Source organism: the organism of the source record quoted next, unplaced genomic scaffold (genome assembly GCF_019419815.1).
Source record: "Pyrus x bretschneideri cultivar Hongxiangsu unplaced genomic scaffold, Pyrus_bretschneideri_v1 Contig51, whole genome shotgun sequence".
NCBI lineage: Eukaryota > Viridiplantae > Streptophyta > Magnoliopsida > Rosales > Rosaceae > Pyrus > Pyrus x bretschneideri.
Genome location: NW_025999789.1, coordinates 1,278,679 through 1,303,352, shown reverse-complemented (window position 1 = coordinate 1,303,352; position 24,674 = coordinate 1,278,679). Strand labels below are relative to the sequence as shown.

Below are 24,674 nucleotides of genomic sequence, written 5' to 3'. Positions count from 1 at the left end.
GAAAGTTCAACACGGTAATGGTAATAGATTTTATCATACCAAAAATTTGGTATAGTAATTGGTATATGGGTTTTGGTAAGGTAATTGTACCAATACCACCCTAATAAGAAGTATGTAATTCATCATTGTCATTACTTTAGTCTAAAGTGGGGGAACGGCATTGTGCAATTTCGCCTCAATTTCACTTTATTTACGAGTTTGCCATCAAGTTGATTTCAATGGGTTTAAGAGGTACTGGTTTGGTACTGAGATTCTTTTAGAAAAAAGTGGGTATCAAAAAAGTTGAGCTTAAAAAGATATTTGGTAAACACTTAAAAATTGCTTATTTTCACAGTTTTTGATAAAAAATAAGTTTATTCTCATATCACAGCAGAAACAGTTTTTTTTCAAAGTAGGTTTGTTGTCATTCAGTGAGGGTTTCGGGGATGGGAGGCCATGCCTCCTCTGAGAGAGAGAGAGAGAGAGAGAGAGGGAGGAGTGGGGACCTCAGCGCCATTGCTGCAGATCCTTGATTGCATGAATGGGAGAGGGGGATAGTCAGAGAAAAGTATTGGGGGCCGTCGGGATTTGAGGGAGAGGGGTAGGGATCGTTGCCGAGGCTCTGGGTTCATCCCTTTGGGCCGTCTGCAACAGCACCACTACGCTCAAACACACACTCTCTCTCTCTCCTCTTTCTCTCGCTCGTACTATCTACTCCCAAACCAGGTTTCTAGCAGACTAGCTCATATCTATTGACATTAAGCTAGAGATTTGGGATTGATTGGTTTGACTGCTCACGGTAGCTACCGGGGCCGGTTGCAGGTTCTTTTTTTCATATCCAATATTGAGAAGAAGAAAAAAAAAAAATCTTAGGTTGAGATACTGATCATAATTAAAATGAATTTAGTATGAATACTATAAATATATATGGGTATTTTGGGTTGGACATGATATTGGTAACACAGTTTGTTTGGTATTCTATTTTATCAGAGGCATCAGCTTTTGTTTGGATGCAAATGATCGTTACTGCATTGGCTCCTCTAATACACTACGTTGACAACTTATTCCGTTCATGAGAGTCAACTCAAGAGCTGCTATACTTGCTTTGATCGATTTCCATCTTTCGCATCATTTTTACAAATGCTTTGATTTCCGTATTTCATATGTATAGTATGATTGAATATCACTGATCAACCTCGTTAAGGATTGCTATTTGATTTGGTTATACTTACGATAATTTTATTTTGCCGGCCCATACTTCGTGTATTATTTGTCCATTTTCTGGTTCTGTTTTTTTCATCACTCACATGCTCTCTACGCTTCACACCTTGTGCGACTCCTATTTTTTACGTTTGGATTCAAACACTACAACAGAGGGTCCGTTTCCTAGTTATGTTTTTGACATTTGGATTCAGATGTTGTGTTGCAGTGTCTGTTTCCTAGTTCTTTTCTTTTCCATCACTCATATGCTTCACATGCCTCCTAATTGAATACTCCCATCAAAATTCAATCCACTCCTCCCGTTTAGAGTGACAGGAGTAGAAATTTGGTGTTGAAGGTTCGGAAAGCCGATAAGCGATGGATTTGGAGACCATATTTGCAGCACATCCACGTCTTCGTTGACAAGCTGGACAGAAGAAACAAGAGTTGAAGCTTTATATGAACGTCAACGTGCCCGACAGAGCATGGAAGCCGGTCCCCTTCACTCACATGTCGACCTTGGAGACAATATCCATGGAGTTCGATCTCAAATCGAAAGTCAAAGTCAAATCCGATGGGTACAATACGTTGTTTATTTCAAAACCTACCCGTGTTTAAAGAAAATTATTATTTTCCTTAAGAAATCATTAAGTTCTCTTGTGGTAACTTTATGTAGGGGTACAAAAGTCTTTTTACTTTAAATAAAATTATCCGATTTCTTGATAAGATTTTTAACACCTGCAAAAGTAGGATAAAAATATGTAAAAATACTTGCAAGAGAATAAGGTAGTTATAATATAAACAACTCGAGCAAGATCGTTCTCCACAAGGATTATTTAAAACGATTTATGTGGAAACTAAATTTTAATTAATTATTTGAAATAGAGTTTGAAAAGGTTGATTTTTTGACTTAAAATAATAAAATTTAATTTAATTAAAACAATTTAAAAGATTCGGCAAGGGAAAATAATTGAAAGAAAACGGTTCACCTTAATAATCCTACGTAGTTTCTCCAATTACTTATGAATTACACATGCATATTTTGAAGGTTAGGTTTTTCTAAAGTATGCTCTACTTGGACCCCCAATCTAGAACGTATATCAAACATGCAACCATGTCCAAACATTTGAATCGAATGGGAACATGAAAGACTCATTAAGCTTTATGAAAACCCTTTGAAAAACCATGCAACCCTTAAGACCTGGTATTCATTCTTGTGAAATTAGTGAAATTACAATTATTAATCACAAGAAGCCTTCGTCAATTTCAGGAAAAACCCTCCAACCAAAATTTGCATCAAATTATTTTTCTAAATATCCTCATGGTAGCCAATTATCAAGACAATTAGATAATTTCAAATACGGTGATTAATAATACAAAATTTGCTTACATAATATTATAAGTAAATTGAAAAAAAACTACATATTTATGCTAAGGTTCATGGCCTCGCCCTAGCATAAATAATTAATTACACATAATCATAATTAAAAAGAAAAATATCATTAAGAAAATGATTGAAACCGCCTTGTAAAATAAAGATGAATCTTCAAAAGCTCTCTAAGCCGAATTCTCCAAAGTAGTGCGTTGTGAACCCTAATGGGTAATTAGCCTTATTCATACTACTACAAAATAAATCCTTCATAGAAAAAGTCTTACAATAAAACGAGGAAACAAAATAAATTATGAGAACCTAGGAAACAATCTCCTAGTTAAACATGGAGAAATCTACCAGCAAACTAATCAGTCACGTTTTGGGCCTTAGACACCTTCAAAACAGGCCCACGATGAATCTTTACAAATCTTAAGGTGTCCTGAACATATTTGCAAAGGGTCTGTTGTCAAAAGGCACCATCTTGGATTCCAAAAAGCCTAAAGAATCTCTAAACGTTGGTTTGACAGTTTCGCTCGCTGGTCTTTTCTTTAATGGGCATAAATTAACCGCTTAGTAGAAAAATCTAAAACTTTGATATGAACAAGTTGAGAGACCCACGAATATCCTTCAGTTGGAATTACTTCAAAATTCATCTGTTTGGTCACTTTTTGCTCAAGAGGAAGTTACATGTCCTATATTAAAAATATAAAGCAAAGTGTCAGAAGTTCACCAAAACAATTACCAAAGCATGCTAAGAATAAAGTTAAATATATAATATAAAATCGACTCACCAGGTGTCCAGAGATAAAACCTGGGTGTATAAAGAACTACTCAAAATATTTCATTTAAGGTTTTTTAGCCAAAATGGTTCCTGAGATTTGCATAACTCCTTACTTTGGTCTATGAGATTGGAAATCAATAGAAGTGGTGCCTAAGATTGTCCACTATCAATCATTTTAGTCCTTGGGTGAAAAATTATTTTAAATAAGGATCAAAATGACAATACTATCCTCAATTTAATAAATATAGGCCAAAATGATTTGACCAAAATTGACGATATTTTTGTCATTTTATTCTTATTTTATGGAGATTTTTCACGGAGTGACCAAAGTGATTGATTGTGGACAAACTCAATGACCAATTCTATCTATTTCAAATCTCATAGACCAAAATGAAGAGTTATGCAAATCAGATGGACTATTTTGGCTAAAAAACCTTCACTTGTTATAAATAGGTAAAAGTTAAAGAGATAACATTTAACTAGTGATGACACACCCCGATCGCTGGCCATCACGTGAAGGTGACGTAACTATGTGCACAGTGCGGAAGGTAATAAAATAGTAATAGAGGAAATACGAATAAATAAAAACTAGCATACAAGGTAATAGTAATAAGTGCTAGCGTAAGTGAGACACAAGTTCAAAGCAGAAGCCTAAAGCAGTCCAACTAAAAAGACGCGACAACAGTACACCCGAAGGTGGCCCTACGCTGGTGATCGTCTGTCAGAAATGTCGGGAAGCCCTTTGGGAAACCACCGAACCAACTGAACAGCTAGAACCTGAAGGGGCGCAAAACAAAAGCGTGAGTGGGCAAAAATAAAGCTTTTCTAAAACCATTTTAACAAATAAGTTCTAACCCCTCGCCGTAAAACCTGTATACTTCCCAGAAAGTAAACATATGTACGTATATATATATATATATATATATATATATATATATGCCAACCATGCATCGAGAATATGCCATGTTGGAACCTCAGAATGAAATGCAAGTGCTCAGGTATAAGTTACATCAATAACATATAATTTGGCAGCCGGAGTCACCTAACATGACCTGTACGGCTGCATCTAGAGCTTAAATCTCAATCACAATAACTAAACCTGCCCACAAGTCGGAACCACCTAAAGTGGTCTATACGACAGGCCTGGGTGTAATACATATAAACGCTCTAGTGCTACGATCACATGAAGGCTGTGCGAATAATCGCGGGTCACCCACGAGTTGGAACCACCTAAAGTGGTCTGTACGACAGGACTGTGCACCTAACTTGGATCCAAGCTGAGCATGTGGTGCGGGAGGTGAACAACACGTGAAGGACTGTGCCCTACTCTGGGCGGGAGCACTAACACCGGGGGTGCAGGTTATGAGCTCTCTAAGCATCTCGAATTACTACTGAATGTAAACATGAATAAGACTTACCTGGCACTTACCTGTGCGTCCACAGCACCAATACATACGAACATATATATGTATATGTAAATGCAACTAATCATGCATAATAACCAACAATATCAAAATGGTACATAACTAATAAACATTTAAATCAATTCCGGGGAAATATAAGTATATAGGTATATACGGAAAACCAAAAGCCCACTCACTGATAAGTGGAAGGGTCATAACCCCCCTGCCTCGAGTGACCACGCTCGTCCTCGGGATACGTCTCACCTATATGCGAAATAACTATAAAAACGTTAATTTTTAAGCACATAACCAAACTTTAGAAATAACTTCTCATACAATGCTCAAATGGGGTGTATGAATACACCAACGTGATCTACTCAACCTCAGGAACATCCCCATATTTTTAAAATAATTTTTCACCACCGCACGCGCCGGCCAAGGCACGGCCACACGCGCCGGCCACGCGCAGGCACGTGCCTGGCACGCTGACGGTGTCAACTGACGCCGTAGGGAATATTCCGTCAGTTTTGACAGATTCTGTCAACGGTGTCAGGAATATTCCATCTTCTTCCCCGGCGAACCTCCGGCGGCGTCGCCGGCGCCGGAAAACTGGAAAATTTCAAACTTTGATATCTTCTTCGTTTTTCAACCAAATTCCACGATTTTGGTACCAAAATGAAGCTTAGAACTAGAGGAACACAATCATACCACTTTCAAGGGTTAAAAACCACGAAATCTCACCTCAAAATTCAACCCAACTCCGGCCAACTTCGAAACTAGTGATCCCGACGTCCAATTCCTTCAAAAGAACTACTCCGAGCCTCCTTGGGACCTCACCAAGCTTCCTACAAGCTTGAAATTTCCTAAAACGTGAGAAATCACGTGTGCATGAATAGTACCCAAATCGGACATCGTTGAATCGACGTGAAAACGATGGAGTTCTTACCTGGAAATGGTATGGTTGGACTCCTACAATCCTCACGAGCTCGAATATGTGCTTGGTTTCCTCGATCTGTGGACGTTTGATGGGTTTATGGGTGTGTCCGTACGTTCGAAGGAAATGGGAAGGGAAATGGGGACTCGGGACAGTGCAGGAAACAGGGAGAAAAAGGGCTGTGGTGTGTGGGAAGGTGTGTGTAGCTCCAAACATGCCAACCAAACTCAAAACAACCAATAAACGTAACGAAATCGAACTAGGGGCAAAACAGTCTTTTCACGCGTACGTTTTAGATATTTCCGGGACGGGCTGTCACAAGTGACATGAGTGAAGCAGCCAAACAGGTGTAAAATATTACACTGTAACTATAACATAAGAGGATGACAAATAAAAGATGGAGGGATGGATAATGATGTTATTGGTTTTTCCTTGTTCTCTGTGTATCTTGAAAGCATACGAAACGCTCTATTTATAGAGCAACTCCAAACAAGCGTATTAACTATACATTGAAATTTACATCACACACCCCTTGACAATACGATCCTCCTTCATTTCCCAAGTCAATATCACTTTGTGTGGGCAATGAAAAATCTACCAATGTTTTCAATATCATTGTGGGCATTCATTAACCCACCAGTATTTTCAACACTCCCCCTTGGATGCCCACATATCAACATCAGTTGCCTCGTTAAAACCTTGCTTTGAAAAACCCAGTGGGAAAAAACCATAGCAAAGGAAAAATAGTGCAACTTTACCTGGATTGTTGATATAATGTTAAATATGCTTATGTTGCCTCGTTAAAACCTTGATAGGAAAAACCCAATGGGAAAAATCCTAATTGAAGAAAAAAAAGTACAACATGCATTTATCGTGGGTGCTCCCCTTGATATGTATCTCCTCATGATTCTGCATTTTCCAAATTTAGCTGATTGGTGAGTCGACGTAATCCGATACTTTGCACTAACTTCAGAAACGTGCACTTTGGTAACGACTTGGTGAACAGGTCTGCCAAATTTTCATTGGAATGGATTTGTCTGACTTCAATAACTTTAGCCTTCTGAAGCTCATGTGCACTGAAAAACTTTGAAGATATGTGTTTAGTCTTATCGCCCTTGATGAATCCTTCCTTCATTTAGGCAAGCTAAGGGATTCCTCCACCCAAAAGTCAACAGACATCGAGTTACGAAGAGTGTGAACGCACTTTTCAATTGCTTGCAATTGGACATTGTTTTAGCGTTAAGATTATGGAAAATAGGACAAACCTAAACTAAAATATTAATTACAACTTGAACATTTTAATACTATCTTCATTAAATAATTTGATTGAATTTGTTTTATGGGTAAAGTACAAAAAAATTACCTCAACTATGGGTCGAACGACACTTTCATACCTCATCTTCTAAAATTGACAATGGCATACCTCATCTTATGAATTTGTGACAAAGTCATACCTTCCGTCAGTTTGTCTGTCATCTATTCCGTTAAGTAGTGACGTGGCTTAAAAAAATTAATTAAATATTAAAAACTAAAATTATAAAATCATTTAACAATTTTTTTTTTACATGGGGACCCACCCCTTATCCCTCTCACCTTTCTTCCCTCCTCCCGTTTTCCCTCACCCAAAACCCAGATCCCATCGTTACCCGCTCCCGTCTTCCCCTAACCCACCCCCCAAACTCATCACCTTTAACCTTCTTACGCACCTGTCTCCCCCGAACTCATCACCCTCACCCTTCTTCCCCATTTCAGTCCCCAATTTTTAATTTACTCAAACAAATCAAATCCCAATTGGAATTTCGCAAATTGGGTGTGCTCTATTGCTACCCCTTTGACACCTCTGCCTCGTGCATCCATCATTTTCTTTCTCCCCTGTTTAAATCCCAATTGGAATTTTGCAAACTGGGTGTGCACCGTGACGGCATGCTCATGCGTCCATGGACTGCTGCATCGCAGTAGAGGAATTAAAGCGGGAAAGGTGTCGGACACACCGATTAAGGCGTGATTATCAACCCGATTCTTCACTAAAAGCCTGAGCTTGGCCGCTGCAGATTGCTTCACGACAAGCGACGAAGATTGAAGGCCGTCGATGCAGATCTTGATTGTCAGCTGAAGATTTTCCGGCAAAATGCTCTCGATGATCTCGGTTGAGAAGTTCTCCCTCTGTAAAAACCCTTGGCATGGTTCCAGTTCTGGCGCAGCCTCAGATAATTCAGAGGTCAACACGTTTTCCGGCGACGGCAAGCTTGCGAGCCATTTTAATTCTCCCAATATGTTGTTGCTACAGGTAAAGAAATCACTGAAGGCTTAGGATAGCTAGATACTCCTCGTCGGAAGACACAGACTTACTGGCGGAGCTGTGGGTGTGGAGGGCGAGCTCGCCAAGGCGCATGTCGACTACCAAATCGGTCAGGTTCTCGGAGACGAAAGGCTCTCGGCGTGAGTGCAAAGGACAAGGTTTGTGAAGTTTAGGGCTTGGAGCTTGTGGACAATGACAGAGCCGAAGAGGCTGTTATTGCAGCGTGAAAGGGAGAAAATTGAGGGGAGGGATGGTGGTTCTAGGCATGGCGAGGGAGAGCGAAGTAGGGATGGGATATAGGTTTGGGGTGGGGGAAAATGGGAGGAGGTAAGAAAGGTGAGGGGGATAAGGGATGGGTCCCCATTTAAAAAAAAAATTGTTAAATGATTTTATAATTTTAGTTTTTAATATTTAATTAATTTTTTTAAACCACGACACTACTTAACGGAATAGATGACAAACAAACTGACGGAAGGTATGACATTGTTACAAATTTGTAAGATGAGGTATGACATTGTCAATTTTAAAAGATGAGATATGAAAGTGTTGTTCGACCCATAGTTGAGGTAGTTTTTTGTACTTTACCCTTGTTTTATTTTTACACCATCAATATTAAGGGAGGAGAATATCCAACCAAGGACCTAGAGTGTAAGTCAAATTATTCTTAACCATTTGAGTTACAAGTTATTTGTGCTCACCTCTAAACCTTGTATGTCTCACTCATTGGTGAATCTATAAAGGGACTGGACCACCAGGACCCTCCGAAGGTCGGGAAAAACAACTGTGAAGGAACTCTCACCCCTTTTAGAATTGTGTCATTTAGTACTTCGGTTTAATGGGTTTTTTCTTAATTTGTAAGTGAGAGTCTTAGGTTTCGATTCTTGCTGAAGACGAAATTGAACCATATTATTGCTAGCCCATTGTAAGGCTAAGCTCATCCGCTCCCTCTTAGTGTAGATAATAATGTTTGTTAAAAATAAAAAATAAACTTATACTTTGAAATATTTCTTATGCAAAAGGAAAATTATTTAATTAATTAAATAATAAACTTACCCGTTTACAAGTCTTCGTCAACAAGTCTTCGTCAACAAATGTAGGCGCGTTTACTTATAAAATGACAGTTTGAGTTTTCCGTATTTGGAAGTGTTTCATTGGATAAGAGAATTCCGTGTACGGTGATTGTCAGACAGATCGATCGATCGAACAAAAGAGCAGAGACTTGGTGAAGAAATTATAGAATGGCAAGAGTGGTGGGAAGGAAAGATGAGAGAATTCTGACAAGATTGGCAGATGAATTCGAACAACTGGCCGCTCAACTGAATTCTCCGGTACCGATCCCCATGGAAATTGGCAAGTTCACTCAAGCCTGTCGTCTCGTTTCTCCTCTCATTCGACACTTAGGCGTCGCTATGAAGTTCGCGGACATAGAGTACTCTGCTAAGGTATTATTCATCTCTTAAACTTGTGAGTTTGATGCTTTTTGGTGATGGGTAGATTTGGGTTGCTACCATTGTCTTCTTCATTTAAATCAAATTTCAAAAGTGTTGTTTAATTTAGGGTTTGGTGGATTGTGATTGATGAGTGATTTGATTTCTTAGGTGGGTTTGACTCATGGGAAATATACACATGATAAAAATTAGTTAGACATTTTTAAATAAATAATAGAACTAGAGGATACTATACGGACAATAAAAAAAGACCTAATTTTAATTATATGGTTTATTCGGTATTCCTCAACTTTATAATTCATTTATTCATATTTCTCTTTGATTTAATGGTTTACAAGTTATTGCTAATTTAGTTTCTTAGAGCAAACTTTTGTGCAACGATGTAAATGAACATTTTACAACTCTAGAGACATATTTTGCTCTAGTACGTAGGAGAATATAAATTTCATGATGAAAATGAAATGCTTCTAACTTTTTCTGTTATTTCTTTATTTTTTAAAATATTTATGGTGCTGAACTTTTTATTCTTTGCGTTAAAATAATAAAAGGAAGGCAAAAATACTAAATATTTTTAATTATTCTTATAGAAACTAAAAACCTCAAGTAAATTACTACATATTTCTTATTATTCTTATAAATATTTTTATTTATTTTACATCTTCTGGTGAGGACTAGTAATTTCGATCTTGATATTCCGGTGCATTGAACTTAAATACATTTTACATATTTCAAACATGATCTTAGTTATATTTTCCTTTTGATTCTGTTCATATCTCCCTTTGATGTGATTGTTTCTTTTGGGTTTTCTAATTATATTTTGATTAATGTGGATGTGGTTGCCAGGTTAGCGGGGTTGTAAAGGCAGGAAAGTCAATCAATACCCTAGAAGAATTGCTTGACCGTGACATACAACAGAATACTATTAAGCTCCAAAGTAGTGGTTCGAGATTACTCATCAGAGTGAAGCGTTCACTTGAGATGCTTAAGATAATATTCGAGCGAAGTATGGCCTCAAGGTTTTACTTATCTCAACCCTAGCCTCGATATTCTCTGAATTCTTTGCTTCATTAACATGTCTATATTAGATCATTTTCGTTTGCATATGCAATTTCATCTTGAGTTGTGCTGCTACGTCCACTCATCCACTTAATTTATGTTTCTGTCCATCATCATTTTTTTTTTAAAATTTAATATTCATATCAACGCACTCATTCATGAACTCTTCCTCCATCTTCTAGACTCTTCTCATTCTAAACTCGTGATATCCAATAATACCATGACTTAATTATTCTACTTAAGACACATAATTATGTATTGGTTAATCTTTGAATTAATTATTGCCAGCACGAATCACTCTCTCGCAAAAGAACAAACCCTAAATCAATGACTGCTATCTCTAATTTTTGTATCTCTATAATTTTGCAACTAGCTGCTATTTTACTATCACAGATTCACAGTTACTTATAACTTGAATTTATTTATTTATTTTTACTCGGGCAGCGGAAATTCTCTCATGGATCCGGTTAACACAGCATATAAACAAGTTTTTTACCCCTACCACGGATGGGCTAGTAGAAAGACTGTTGCGGGTGCACTGCAAACCCTTCCTACAAAGTCACTGTTCATCAAAAGGCTAAAATTAGATGGTAAGACTATTTTAGTATGTACACCCATCATTGTCATACTATCTCCTCCCAAACCATGTTTTTAGCAGACTAGCTCATATCTATTGACATAGGCTAGAGATTTGGGATTTGTTGGTTTGATTACTGCTCACGGTAGCTACCGTGGCGGGTTGCAGGTTCTTTTTTTCAAATCCAATATAGAGAAGAAGAAAAAAGAAATCTTAGGTTGAGATATTGAGCATAATTAACATGAATTTACTATGAATGCTATATATACGTGGGTATTTTAGGGTTTGGACTTGATTGGTAACACAGTTTGTTTGGTATTCTACTTTGTCAGAGGCATCGGCTTTTGTTCAGATGCAGAGGATGGTTACTGCAGTGGCTCCTCTAATACACTACATTGACAACTTATTTCTTTCAAGGGAGTCAGCTAAAGAGATGCTACGCTTGCTTTGATCGATTTTTGTCTTTCGCATGCTTGCATTTTTACAAATGTTTTGATTTCCGTATTTCATATGTATAGTACGATTGAATATCAGTGTGATGACTTATAAGGATTGTTAATTTGATTGGGTTTTAATTATGATAATTTTCGTTTTCCCATAGCCTGCCAATGCCATTCCATAATTCGTGTGCTGTTGGTCAATTTTTTTGAACTAGAAGGTCTGGACAGTTCGAAATGTGGTAAGAAGTCACTTTTTCAGTATGGGAGCATTTTTGTTTACCATCATAAATTATGGTGTATACTTACTATACACCTTATCATTTGCCAAGTGTCATTTCATTTAACCTTAGTCATTTATTTTCAAAATTAGAAAATGAACATCTAATTTGAAAGTTAGCCAGAGTTAGTTGAAAGAACTCGTGGTAAATGATGAGGTGTGTTGTGAGCATACACCACAATTTATTATGATGAGCTAAAATACTCCTTTTGTATATTGGCCATTTCTTTATTTTTTTGCCACACTTTGGCTAGAGAGACTAAATATGAAGACAAAATTTACAAACTAAATGATCTTAAACTCAATCATCAACTTTCATATCATTTAGTTTACAAAACTTTGTCTACAAATTTAGTTTATCTAGCATTACTCTTTTCCCTTTTTCTTGTAATGCACATACACATCACACCCTAAGTATTATTTACTTTAATATGCTCCCGTTGATCTCAGCCCAAAATTGAAAGGGACAATTTTAGTTTCACATGTAAGGCTCAGGTGCAACCTATTAACAAAACTTTCAATTCTAGGTTTGAATCCTAACAAAAATCAACACAAGGGTAATTCCTAATATTTCTTCCATATGAATTATCTTTCATATACTCTATAACCACCAGGACCATTAATCCAATTTGACCTTAAATATATTGCTCAAAGTGTCCCTGTGGCTTTTCTAGCTCCGCCACTAGGCAGGAATACCTATCATTTAGTACCACAACCACAACCACCATCCCTAACGTAATTGGAGCCCCAAAGGGAGATACTAATTGGACTCAATATGCACCTATTGTCCACCATACCATATGGATTGGCTAGTGTTCTTTCTTCCTTGGATCAATTAGAGTTTAATATAATGGCAACTTTAAGTTGGTCTTCTTGGCTAGGGAAAGAAAACCAACTAAATACGTTTGTTTTGAATGCTGCCTGTCTATAATTTCGTAATGAGAGTGATTTTCATTTCCTCTACTTTGTATATATATTTATAGTCAATAGATTGAATAACTTAGAGTAAAATTACCAAACAAAATCAAGAAGAGGAGTGCAGAATTTGAAAATAGAAGTGCGAAAGTCACACATTTAATCACCAATTCCACCTTTGCCCCTCATGGGAAGCCGTGAAATATCCCTTTTAGTTGAGCGATAGAGTAATATTGTTTTGGCTGGCCACTCTTGCTTGCTTGGGGTTGCTGACTTTGTCGTTTTGTTATGGTCGCTTGGCCTGGTCCCTCTGCGTTTAAAATTTTTTTGGTACGTACGTCCAACGAGCCTTAATAATGGCGGACCGCGTGGAAGGTGACTTGAACCTGCTATGCAGTTTAGGAGTTCAGGGAAGAGAAAGGCATACTGGCATACCCACTCGACCTTCACATTGGTTTATATATTTTTGCAGTACACCAACCACTTCTTTGGATTGTTTTCTAATAGTTGTAATACCACTACACGTACAATAGTATAAAGATGTTGAGCCATTGCATGATGATTTAGATTCAAATTTCGCTAGTAGCTAATCTAATAAAATCTATCGTTTAACACAAAAAAAAAAAAAAAAAACCTTCTAATTAAAGAATTCGTCTAACAAAAATATTTACACTTTTTTTTTAAGAAACCTTGATGGTACGAAGAACATTTTATTCTTTTTTATTTTGGAGAATCTTGACGGTACGAGAGAATTTTATTGATATAAAAAAAATAAATTACACCTAATTATAGGAGACATAAACTTTACTTCTCATTAAAAAAAAAAAAAAAAAAAAAACAAGAACATCCAAAAAAGAGTGGGGACATAGGACCATACCTCTTCAAATTTTATATATGCTAAGCGGATGGGTACTGTTCATTAACAGTGCCCGCCTGGTTTTAACCCTCATTTTATTCATGGTTTTTGAACTTTGGTGGTATTGTGCAGTAAATTATCTATTTTGCCCCTCCTTCATCTTTGTTTGCAGCTGTTGCGCCCTTTTGAAAGATGCTTTTTGGTGTTTTTTGGTTGAGCTTTGGCCAAGTTGCATTTTATAGGAAAGATGCCGGAAGCATCTTCTTCGACTGTTTCTTTTCCTCTTCTTTTTTCTCTCTGTCGTTCCGTTTCTTTTTAGTTTTCCCGTCTGTCTTTTGATTTCGGCTCCGATCGGATCTTCTCGAAGGTGTTTAGCGTTTTTCCCCCTGTTTTGCACAAGCGAATCGCTCGAGTTCAGGTATGTTGATTCATGTGTTGGTTTATTTTCTGTTTGGTTAGGAAGAAAATTTTATGATTGATTGTGAATTTGGGCTATTCGGCTTTTTTGCCCAGCGTTTTCTTTGTTTTTTCGCACTCTACGTCTGGTTGTTATCTCTGATTTTGCATTTTGGTTGCGGGAAACATTTTTCTTCGAGTTTTAGGGTTTTATTCTTCGTAGCTTTTATTTTGGTGTTTTAATTAAACGACAAAATTAACCTGCAAATTCAGTTCAGGTATCAATGCAAAACCTAAAAGGTAAGAACTTACAAAACAAAACCTGCAAAACAAAAAAAATATATATGAAAAAGGATTAGATAAAAAAGAAAATGGCACATCAAAACGGAGAGATAATTTTATAATTTTTCCTGTTGGTGGGGGAATGGTGGAGTAAAGTTAGCTTGTGGGGACATTCTCTCTTGGAAACGAATATAAGTCTAATGGCATTATCCGTCCAATAAGTACTTGATATGTATTTGAAAAGAGAATCATTTGACTAATAAACATCTGTCACATGGTGAGTTGATAATAGTAAAATACCTCTCTTTAACTTTGTAGGACTTTGCGCGTCAAAGCAAGTTCTGGCAATTTGTTATTTTGCAGCATGTATTTTGACGTTTTTCGGCTTTTGGCAGTTAGCCCTCCCCAACCAACTTTAGATCAATTGTTTCAACTTTACCCATTCTTATATTCAAAAGGAGAAGAGTTGTCTGCCCTTCCCTTTTCGTTGTCTTCCTGTGTCTTTCTGTTTTGTGTGTTCACGATTAAGCCATATTAATATTTTATATCTTTTTTAAATAGATATAATAAGACAAAAATAAATAGTAATATAAAATATTGATGTAACTTAATTGTGATCATACAATCAGGATGGGACGGGAGAACACAAGAAGTGAAGGGACAGACAATCCGTGTCCTATTCAAAAACCATACTTTCTTATTCAATTCATGACACTTGCACTTCTCAAGTTTTACAAGGATTTAGGTGTTTCTTCGGTGTCCATATATATACATATATATATATATATGTATGGGTGTATATATATTTTTTCTCTTAACAAAATATAGCCCACATTCCTTTTAAAATCCTTCCCACCGCCCTTAAAAAGAAAATGACAAGTGCTACGTCTTGATGATTATAAAAATGTAACGTACTTGCATATTGTTTAAAAACTTGTTGCTTCCTTTCATGTCAAATCAAAACAAGGACGAAGGCAGAATAGGGGGAATCCCTCAACAACCCTAGGTAGGCAAGTTTTGCATACACATGCACCCCTCTGGAAACCATGTGGCGTCCTGAGCCAGTATAGATTCATATGTGTAAATATTTTGGGTAAAATACAAAAAATTATCTCAATTATTGATGTCACGATATTTTCATGCTTTATCTTTTAAAATTGATAATGTTATACTTCATCTTTAGAATTTGGTTCAATGTTATACCTTCCGTTACTTGGTCGTTTATTTTTTAGTTAAATGCTGATGTGGTTTGATTCAGAACCTATTTTCTATTAAAATATTATTAAAAACTAAAAAAATTATTAAATATTTTTAAAATATTAAAATAATAATAAATAAATTTAAAAAAAAAAGCCTCATTTCGTCCCCCCTTTCTTCTCCCCATCTTCTTCCCCTTCCCCCACCTGCAAACCCCCAAAAAAAAATTAAAAAAAAAAAAAAAAACCAGATCTCGTCGGTGGGAAGATGGGTGTGTAGAGAAGGTGGAGGATGGGTGCGGAAGAAGATGTGGAGAATGGATGAGAGTGGTGGATTTGGGGTTTGATGGGTTTTAAAAAAAAAAAAAAATTTCTTCTTCCTCCTTCTCCTTTTTTTTTTTTTTTTTTTTTTGATTGTAGGTGGGAGGAAGAAGTTGAAGATGGGGAGAAGAAAGAGGAGGGGGGACGAACTGAGGGTTTTTTTTATTATTATTTTTTTGTACTTTTTATTATTATTTTAATATTTAAAAAATATTAAATATTTTTTTTGTTTTGAATAATATTTTAATAAAAAGTGGGGTCCGAATTAAGCTACGTTAGCATTTTACTGAAAAGTAAACGGTTAAGTAACGGAAGGTATAACATTGGACCAAATTTTAAAGATGAGATATGAAAATGTCGTGATAATAATAGTTAATGTAGTTTTTTATACTTTACCCAAATATTTTTTATGTAGTTGCGTTATTGATTCAGAATGTAATGATGAACTTGGTCTTGATAAGTTTTTATCAACTACGAGTGATGACTGCGGGAGTAATATAGATCACCATCTAACAAGAATGCAGAGAAAGAGCCTATTCTTATAGATCTCTAAGTTATAGGGTGTTTTTGCTTTGTTTGGCCTCTTAATTTGACTTTGGTAATTAAGAATTCGTTTGAATATACTTTTAAAATAACTTAAAGCATTTTAAAAAAAAAATATTTTTGGATTCTACAAGTACTTAAAGTGTTTTTTACAAGAAACACTAGTTATTTATTTCTTTTAGAAAGCATTTTAAGTGTTTTTTTCAGGATTTATTAGCATTTTTTACTAAGGATTGTTTTTAAAAATATTTTCACTAAAAACGCTTTCAGTTATTTTAAAATCACACTCAAACAAGCTCTAAAGGACAACATAAAGAGTAAAGTGAATGATATCATGTTTGATTTTTTTAATGTAAAAATATGTTTTTTCGTTAAAATGAATAATACCGTGAGTTTTTCGTTAAAACTCTTATAATAAAAAACATTTCTGATGCTTAGGATCCGTTCTACAGAGAATTAAAAATTGTTTCTGAAAGACTACTTACGTCTAAAGTAGGGAACAAAAATTAAAAAGTAGAGAAGTCTATGCGTAGACTTCCTCAGCCCTACAAGTAGAGAGAATTATCTGATGAGCGAATAGCAGTGGTAACACCCCATCCCAACAGCAACCTAGTCGAAGTTCAACTGGATGGCCATGGCGACGGAGAGTTGGTGAATCAAAGCTCAGATCAAGAAGTTGACAGGTATAGAGAGAAAACGCAGATGTACAACCTGTTAAAAATTATGTATTTAATTTACTTGATTAGAAATTGGCTTCAATTCTTTGTTTTTATTTGGCAAACTGATCATTATGTGTTATATCAACATGAGTTCGAGAGGTGTTACTAAATAGAAAAGAGGAAAGTACTTTTGAGTGAATGAATTGAGGATGTCATTTTGTTTTCTAAAGGGATTTTCTTAATTCTCTGTCAATTTAAAACTACTAAGTAATTTTAAAATTATGGATTTTAATTTTTTAGAATTTGTGGACTTTCTTATTTGTCTAAGGATCTAATAATATAATAAATGTAAATACGGAAGGTGGTAGTTGGTAGTTGGTAAATGTGCTAGGGACTACGGTGATGATCTGGGTGATGGAGGCAGTTTGATGATGGGTGGTGGGGATGGTGGCAGTGTTGGTAGGGGAAGCTATAGTTGTGGTGTTGTACAACGATGGTGGTGGGAGTGGAGGTAACGGTTGCGTCGGTGGCACCTGCGACGATAATGGTGTGCTAGGGCTGGTGATAGCAAGGTGTTTGTGGCATGATGGTGGGGTAGAGGTGAGGATGAGGATGGTGAGTAAGAGCGAAGGAACCGTGATGATAACTCTCATTTATAGAAATTTAGAAATGAAATTAAGGCATTTAGATCTTGCTCCAAAAAAGCAACATAGGTTGAGTCCAATATTATATTTTCTTCACCTTTATGTCCTCTATGCTCATTTGTTTTTTATTTTTTAAATATTAGAGATACATTAAAATCTTCTAATTTCATGCATGTTTTAAATTCCAATAAATCTACTTAATATCTTTCAACAAAAAACTAATATACTAACATAAATCTATGTACAAAAGATACGACCCTAACTCAATTAACAAATATATGAATGTACATTGTACCTATAAGTGAGATATGAAACATAAGTAAAATGTACAAAAACATAATATACCTACAAGTAACACACATTAATTTGTGATGCATGTATTATAAAAAAGAAAGAGTCTATCATATAGGTAGACAGGTACAATTAATCCGTGATTTAAGTTGATTACAAAAATAATAAAAAAATAATGAAAGGGGTTTAGAGCATGAAAAAGAACAATAAATAACAAAAAAAGAAGAATAAATAATTAAAAAATTAGGAATACATTCTATTTGTATAATAAATCTTATCATTAAAGAGATAATTAAAAAAATAATACTAAACTTAAGGGATTGGACTTATCTTAATAAGCCAGACTACTTCCAATATTGACTAAAAAAATTGAACTTATATCAGTTTTTAATGGTTGTAAATACCCCAAAAAATAGTCATCATGCACTCCAAATTAGAATCACTATATAAACATTTTTTTAGTTCTATCGGCCGCTAGTCATTATAACTCTTAGAAACTAGACATCATAGTATTGTCATAAAGATAAATTCAACATAAATCTAATTTTGTGAGTTATTATTAGGAATAGTCCACATTTTAAAAATTGGTCTAAGAAATATTATCTTAATAATCTACCTATATCACAGAAATCGTTTTTAGTTACCTATATTTTAGATTTATTTGCTTATAAGCTACCTCTTCAAAATTAGTTATATTCAATTATATCTTAAATATATTTCTCTTGAAAAATTTTGTAGTCTTATTATGATATAAGTATGTTACAATTGAACTCAGTTTAAAAAAACAACTCGAGTTTTTGGACCTGGATCTGTACTACCCCTTTTTAATAGGAAACTACATTATTATCCTTTAATAAGATCTATTATATCTGTGCATTTGATATAGGATGAAAGATAAAGGAGAATGGAGAAGAAAGGGAGAAAATGAATGAAAAACAATTAATGAGATGGAGAGAGATTAAAAGGCTTTTAGAATTTCATTCCCAATCTATTATTATTTTAATAAAGAAAATTAATTGAATTAATTTGATTACATCTCAACCCATAAAAAAATGTACAAATCTAATGACTTAAAACTTATGTCAAAACTTGTGTAAAATACGTGGTGCCACCGATTCGTCCCATATATATAGAGGAAGAAGGCAAAATTAGTGAATCCCATAATCTAAAAAATGCCCTTCTCTCTATAGGATTTCAAAAGAAAAAATAAATTCACAAAATTGCCCTTTTAAAATTATGGTATTTATTGTTTTGTTCATTGTGTGTGCATATTAGTTCATTTGTTTGGTTTTGTGCATTGTATGAACAAATTTTTATGTACAATTTATTTCTCATTAACAAAATATTTTTAAAAGTCTTCATTTTAAATTGCTAAAATTTGATTTGTAGAAGTCGAAATTCCTATTTTTAAGGCTTAATTGATGATCAAATTAGGAATATTAGAAAGAAAATTCAAAAATAATAAAAGTGGGCAAGGCATTTCATATGACGTGATAATGAAATTAAAATAAAAATAATAAAAGTGGGCAAGGGTATTTCATATGACGTGATAATGAAATTAAAAAATAATAAAAGTGGGCGAGGGTATTTCATATGACGCAATAATGAGTTTTAAATGTTGGACTAAAGCTAAATTTATAAAAGCATAAAAAATAATATTATGTAGGCCCTTAAGTCTAAAGGAATAGGATATTCTCCTGATCTTTTTTGTGGAGATCTAGATAATCAATCAATCGTGTTCGTTCATCGTACATCATGTAGTTAAAAATTATTTTAAATTTTAAATTGAATATAAATATTACTTAACGAAAACTGGCGTGCACGATAGACGGATATGATTAATTGATCTCGAAATCTCCACAAGAAGGATCCGAGAGGATCCTTGTCCAAGTCTAAATGCCCCTTTTTAAATTAACAAACGACTAAAATGTCACAGTTGAAGTTTGGCTAAAATTTAATTTAACTTCAAGATAGGAAGGATGATTGGAGATGTTCGAAATTGTTTAACGAGTCTAGTCCCAGTCCTACTCCGAAAACTGCAAACCAATAAAATATTAGTTCTTCTTTTCTCTGCTGATCCTTCGTCTACCGTTTCTGTAATCAGACATCCGAAGAACCAAGCTTAACCATCCTCACATTTTCCATGACATTCGTCCAAGGCACAAAACGTTTTCAAGTCTGTACCAGTTGAAGCTAAGGAAGATCCAGGTTAGTCATCTAGTTATCAAATTCCTACATAGTTTTTCTCCGTTTTTGGTGGTACCTATTTTATTGTTTGAACTTTGAATCTTATATTTTTCTCCCTGTTAATGTTTTATTTTAAAAAGGACAGGTATGGACATTGTTAATTTCGTACTACAAGTCGGTGAGTTGTTATGGACTCCAGTGAAGCGTAATGTGGGTTACTTGGTGCATTACAAGAGACACATACAGTCTCTTGAAGTTCTGGTAGGAAAGCTTGAGACCACGCGGAATGATTACCAGCGAAGCGTAGATGCGGCGTTAATGAATGGAGACGAAGTTAAGTCCGAAGTTCAAAAATGGCTCAAGGATGCTGACAAGGCCATAATCGATGCGAAAAGACTGAATAATGAAGCCGGAGAAAACAAAACATGCCTTGGAGGCTGCTGCCCGAATTTGAAATGGCGTTACACTTTAAGCAAGAGAGCAGTTAATGAGACAGAAGAAATGAACAAGCTTAATGAAGAGAAAAGTTTTGAAACAGTTACACTTCAAGTTCGCCTGCCCGTTGAGTTTGAGTCCACCATGTCAACGGGAGATTTTGAAGTATTTGAAGCAACAAGGCAAGCCATGGATGGGGTCATGAAGGCGCTGAAAGACGATAACATCACTGTCATCGGGGTTCACGGAATGGGAGGCATAGGCAAGACAACCATGGTGAAACATGTTGGTTTGCAAGCGTGTAAAGACAAGCTCTTTGATCATGTGATTATGGCTGTCATTTCCCAAAACCCGAACCTGGTTAAGATTCAACAACAGCTTGCAGAAATGCTGGCCTTGAATTTGAATGAGCAGACAGAAATAGCCAGAGCAGCTAGATTGAAGGAGAGAATAAGGAGAGGAAAAAAGATCCTTATAATTTTAGACGATATTTGGAGGGCAATAGATTTGTCTCTCATAGGGATCCCCGACGACTACGAGCTCCAAAACTGCAATTCCAAGGTCCTTCTCACCACAAGGTTACAGAATGTATGTCATGCAATGAAGAGCCAAGAAATGATCCATCTCGATTTCCTATCAGACGAAGATTCTTGGGCCTTGTTTGTGAAAAAGGCTAACAGGTCTTTTGAATCAACCAATTTCTATGACATAGCGAGGAAGGCAGCTGGAGAATGCGGCGGTCTCCCAATTGCTTTGATTGAAGTTGCAAGAGCACTCGGAGATACGGACTCGGAAGAATGGAGAAAAGCAACTCGACGACCAGAGATGTTCCAAATTACCAACCTTGATGACGAGGGAGATGTGTTCAGATGTATAAAGTTGAGCTACGATTACTTGAATAGCAATGATGCCAAGTTATTCTTCTTACTTTGCTGCTTATTCCCGAAGGACTCTGATATTCATATCGAAGACTTGCTGAAGTGTGGTATCGGGAAGGGATTGTTTCGAGATGCCAACTCAATGCAAGAGGCCAGAAGTACGGCACATTTGGTGGCCAAGTACCTTAAAGCTTGTAGCTTGGTTTTGGATGGTGAACACGACGGATGTGTAAGAATGCATGATGTGATCCGGGACGTGGCAATACTAATTGCATCATCTGGGGATGGCCAAGGGTTCTTTTAAAGGATTGGCCAAAGAATTCAATCGAATTAATTTAAAACATAATCCGTTCCTGTAATGAAAAAAAAAACAAAAAAAACAAAAACAAATCAAAACTGCAACCAGTGATACAAAGCATAGAATTTTCTAAAGAAATGGAGAATGGAGAAGCGAAAGAAATAGAGAACGGAGAGGCCAAAGAAAATTATAAATAATGGCACGTATCTTATTTAATGCAATAATGGTACTGGACTTGTATTGGAAGTACTCTTAAAGATATTTACTACACGAATTTCGAAATTCAAATTTATTTAAATATGATAAATAGGATGGTGAGCATATACCATACTAAATAGTGGTGAGCAAAAATGCTCCCTAAGATAACTAAAACTTGTATCATAGAAGCACTTATGATCATGTTTGGCAAGTTAAAATGCTAATGAGTTTAAAAAAAAAAAAAAAAGTCTTTCTGCATAAACATTTCATTGTGCTTCTAATAAAAGAAGTTTAAAAGCGCTTATGAATAAAAGTCTTTTTTAAAGAAGCACTTGCAATCTAGTTACTTAAAGTACAAAGAAAAGTAGATGATCCAAAATCAAGAAAGTGCTACTTAAGTGTGTTCGACAAAGGTAGTAGAGTACGATGAAAAGTAGATGATAATATATGACCTTTTCATATAATGAGAACTTAATAATAATTGTCGATGATAAATAACATTTGAGTAAATTGTAGTAATGGTCCCTCAATTTTAATCAAGTTGGAGTAATGGTCCCTCAACTAAAAATTCATTACTATTGGTCCCTCAACTTATCAAAATGTGTAGTTATAGTCATTTTCATCAATTTTGTTAAAATAAGTTATGCTGGAATAACCATTTATATAATAAGGGTCCCTCAACTCATCAAAGTGTGTAAGTATGGTCATTTTCGTCAATTATGTCAAAAATTTAGTCAAAATGAGTTATATTAGAAGGCCTATTGCTACAATTGGGTTAAAGTTAAGGGACCATTTCTCCAGTTGAATTAAAGTTGAGGGACCATTGCTGCACGTTTTGATGAGTTGAGAGACCAATGATAATGAATTTTTAGTTGAGGGACCATTGCTTGAATTAAGTTAAAGTTAAGGGACCATAGCTACAATTTACTCATAACATTTTTATTATTTATGAGAATTAATATATAACCTACACACAAAAAAGTTGAATAATTATTACAATCTAATTAATATTAAAAAATTATAATTAAATGTTGAGGACTATAGGTATTTTTTCATCTTAGATAAGGTTTTATTTAAATTTTTTTTTTTTTTTTATGGATTAGAATAGAATTTTAAATTCATGGTACATACGTCGGGCACCCTACGTACATCCAATAAGCCTTTAATAGCCTATTTTAAAGAACAAAGCAGGACAATGCAATATAAAAAAGAACATGGAAGGACTAAGACTTTAAGACCAAGTCCATCAGGAGCCCTTAGGCCGTCCCATAGGCCGGCCTAGAATGCGCTGAGCCAAGGCCCGGCCTATGTGACGTCATGTTGACGCCATCATGACATCACATGCCAATTTAAAAATTTTTTGTGTCAGGCACATGGGAAGCACACGCGAGTGGGCGCATGTACCCAACAAGAAAACGTGGGCGGGGCCAGCATGCACAAGCACACTTACGATTCCAACGGAAAGGCCACGTGGCTCGTTCTGGACCTAGATTTCCAACAGCTAGTTTTTTGGATCGTTGGATTTCCAATAGCCAAAAAAATTTGAATTTGAAAATGAACGGCTAGTAACGTGGCGTGATCTTTGCCGTCTGATCTAAAGATCAACGGTCCACGTTTTTCCCTCAAAAATTTAAAAAAAAAAGGCACAATGGTCAGAATTATGACTGTTGGCCATGTGTCAACATATGGATTGTTGGATTTGAATCTTTTTCAAATCCAACGGTCTAAATTAATTAACTAAATTAAAATTATTAAAAATTGTTAAAAAATACTGAAAAAATTTAAAAAAATATTTATTTTTTATATAAATACCTAACCTTCATCTTCCACCTTACACCACATTTCAATATTTTCAACACTTTCCCATCCTCGTTATCTCATCCACTTGATCTGCAGATGCTCCATATATTAGCATCCGCAAGGCAGCAATAATTTTTTGCTCAGGAAGAATACCTTGAACAAGCAAAATATCTTTCTTTTTTTTTTCCCACAAAGTATAGATCATGGTTGCAAATAGCACTCATGATTTTGTCGAACAAACTTTGTTGCATTCTAAAATGATGTCTAAAAATATGATCAGGGAATATACAGTTGGGGATAAAATAATCTTACAAGAGACCTTTACCTCGGTTTTCCCTCTTTCTATCCAAGTTTGCAGCACGTCTGGGTTTGGATATTTGACCCATAGCTTCCATGACATGGCTGGAATGTGAGGCCCTCTGCCTTCTATGTTCATCATCCTCATCCTTCTCCATTGCGAAAGCCTCATCTCCACCTTCCTTGAGATTGAACAATTCTTCCTGTTGTGCCGACAATCATTTCTATTGCTCCTCAAACTGTTTGGACAATCTCCTTGAAGAAGACATTGTAAGAACTCAAGATTTAAAAATAATGAAGAAGGATTCTGAGCTAAAAAGAAGGATTGAGTTTGGTATGTGAATGATGATGGATGTAGGGTCTATATGGACAAAAAAAAGAAAGGATGAGGTTCTGGACACTGCCACGTGGCACTACGTGATTGGTTGAAAATCTTATCGAAATCTTGGCTAAATTATTGTAAACAGATAGCGACATGTGGCGTGACGAGATTGGTTAAAAATTCTATTCGAAATTAAAACTAAATTTAAATGAAATTTATTATTTATAAACAAATTAATAATATTTTAAATGGGCTGGGTGCTAGTGCATTTTGTAGGGGTAGAGATCGTTTGTGCCAATGTATTTTTTAGGGGTGGAAAAGCATTTGGCCAACTTACTGTTCATAGGGTATATCACTGTTCACTGAGTGGATTAAATGAGCTGAGTGCCA

The 24,674-nt window shown here is 35.5% G+C and overlaps 2 protein-coding genes across 2 annotated transcripts; both read left to right on the top strand.

Annotated features, from left to right (window-relative positions):
• The first annotated feature begins 9,110 nt into the window (after window positions 1-9,110).
• Window positions 9,111-11,649, top strand: LOC103940748 (accelerated cell death 11-like). Its single transcript, XM_048570045.1, has 4 exons — window positions 9,111-9,410; window positions 10,260-10,432; window positions 10,917-11,062; window positions 11,382-11,649. The coding sequence occupies exons 1-4, from the start codon at window positions 9,207-9,209 to the stop codon at window positions 11,498-11,500; spliced, it is 642 nt and encodes a 213-aa protein (XP_048426002.1). The 5' UTR covers window positions 9,111-9,206; the 3' UTR covers window positions 11,501-11,649.
• Window positions 11,650-15,841: 4,192 nt separating this feature from the next.
• LOC103940749 (disease resistance protein At4g27190) lies at window positions 15,842-21,955 on the top strand. The gene is made up of 3 exons (XM_048570044.1): window positions 15,842-16,958; window positions 19,974-20,077; window positions 20,202-21,955. The coding sequence occupies exon 3, from the start codon at window positions 20,204-20,206 to the stop codon at window positions 21,671-21,673; it is 1,470 nt and encodes a 489-aa protein (XP_048426001.1). The 5' UTR covers window positions 15,842-16,958; window positions 19,974-20,077; window positions 20,202-20,203; the 3' UTR covers window positions 21,674-21,955.
• The last annotated feature ends 2,719 nt before the right edge of the window (window positions 21,956-24,674 follow it).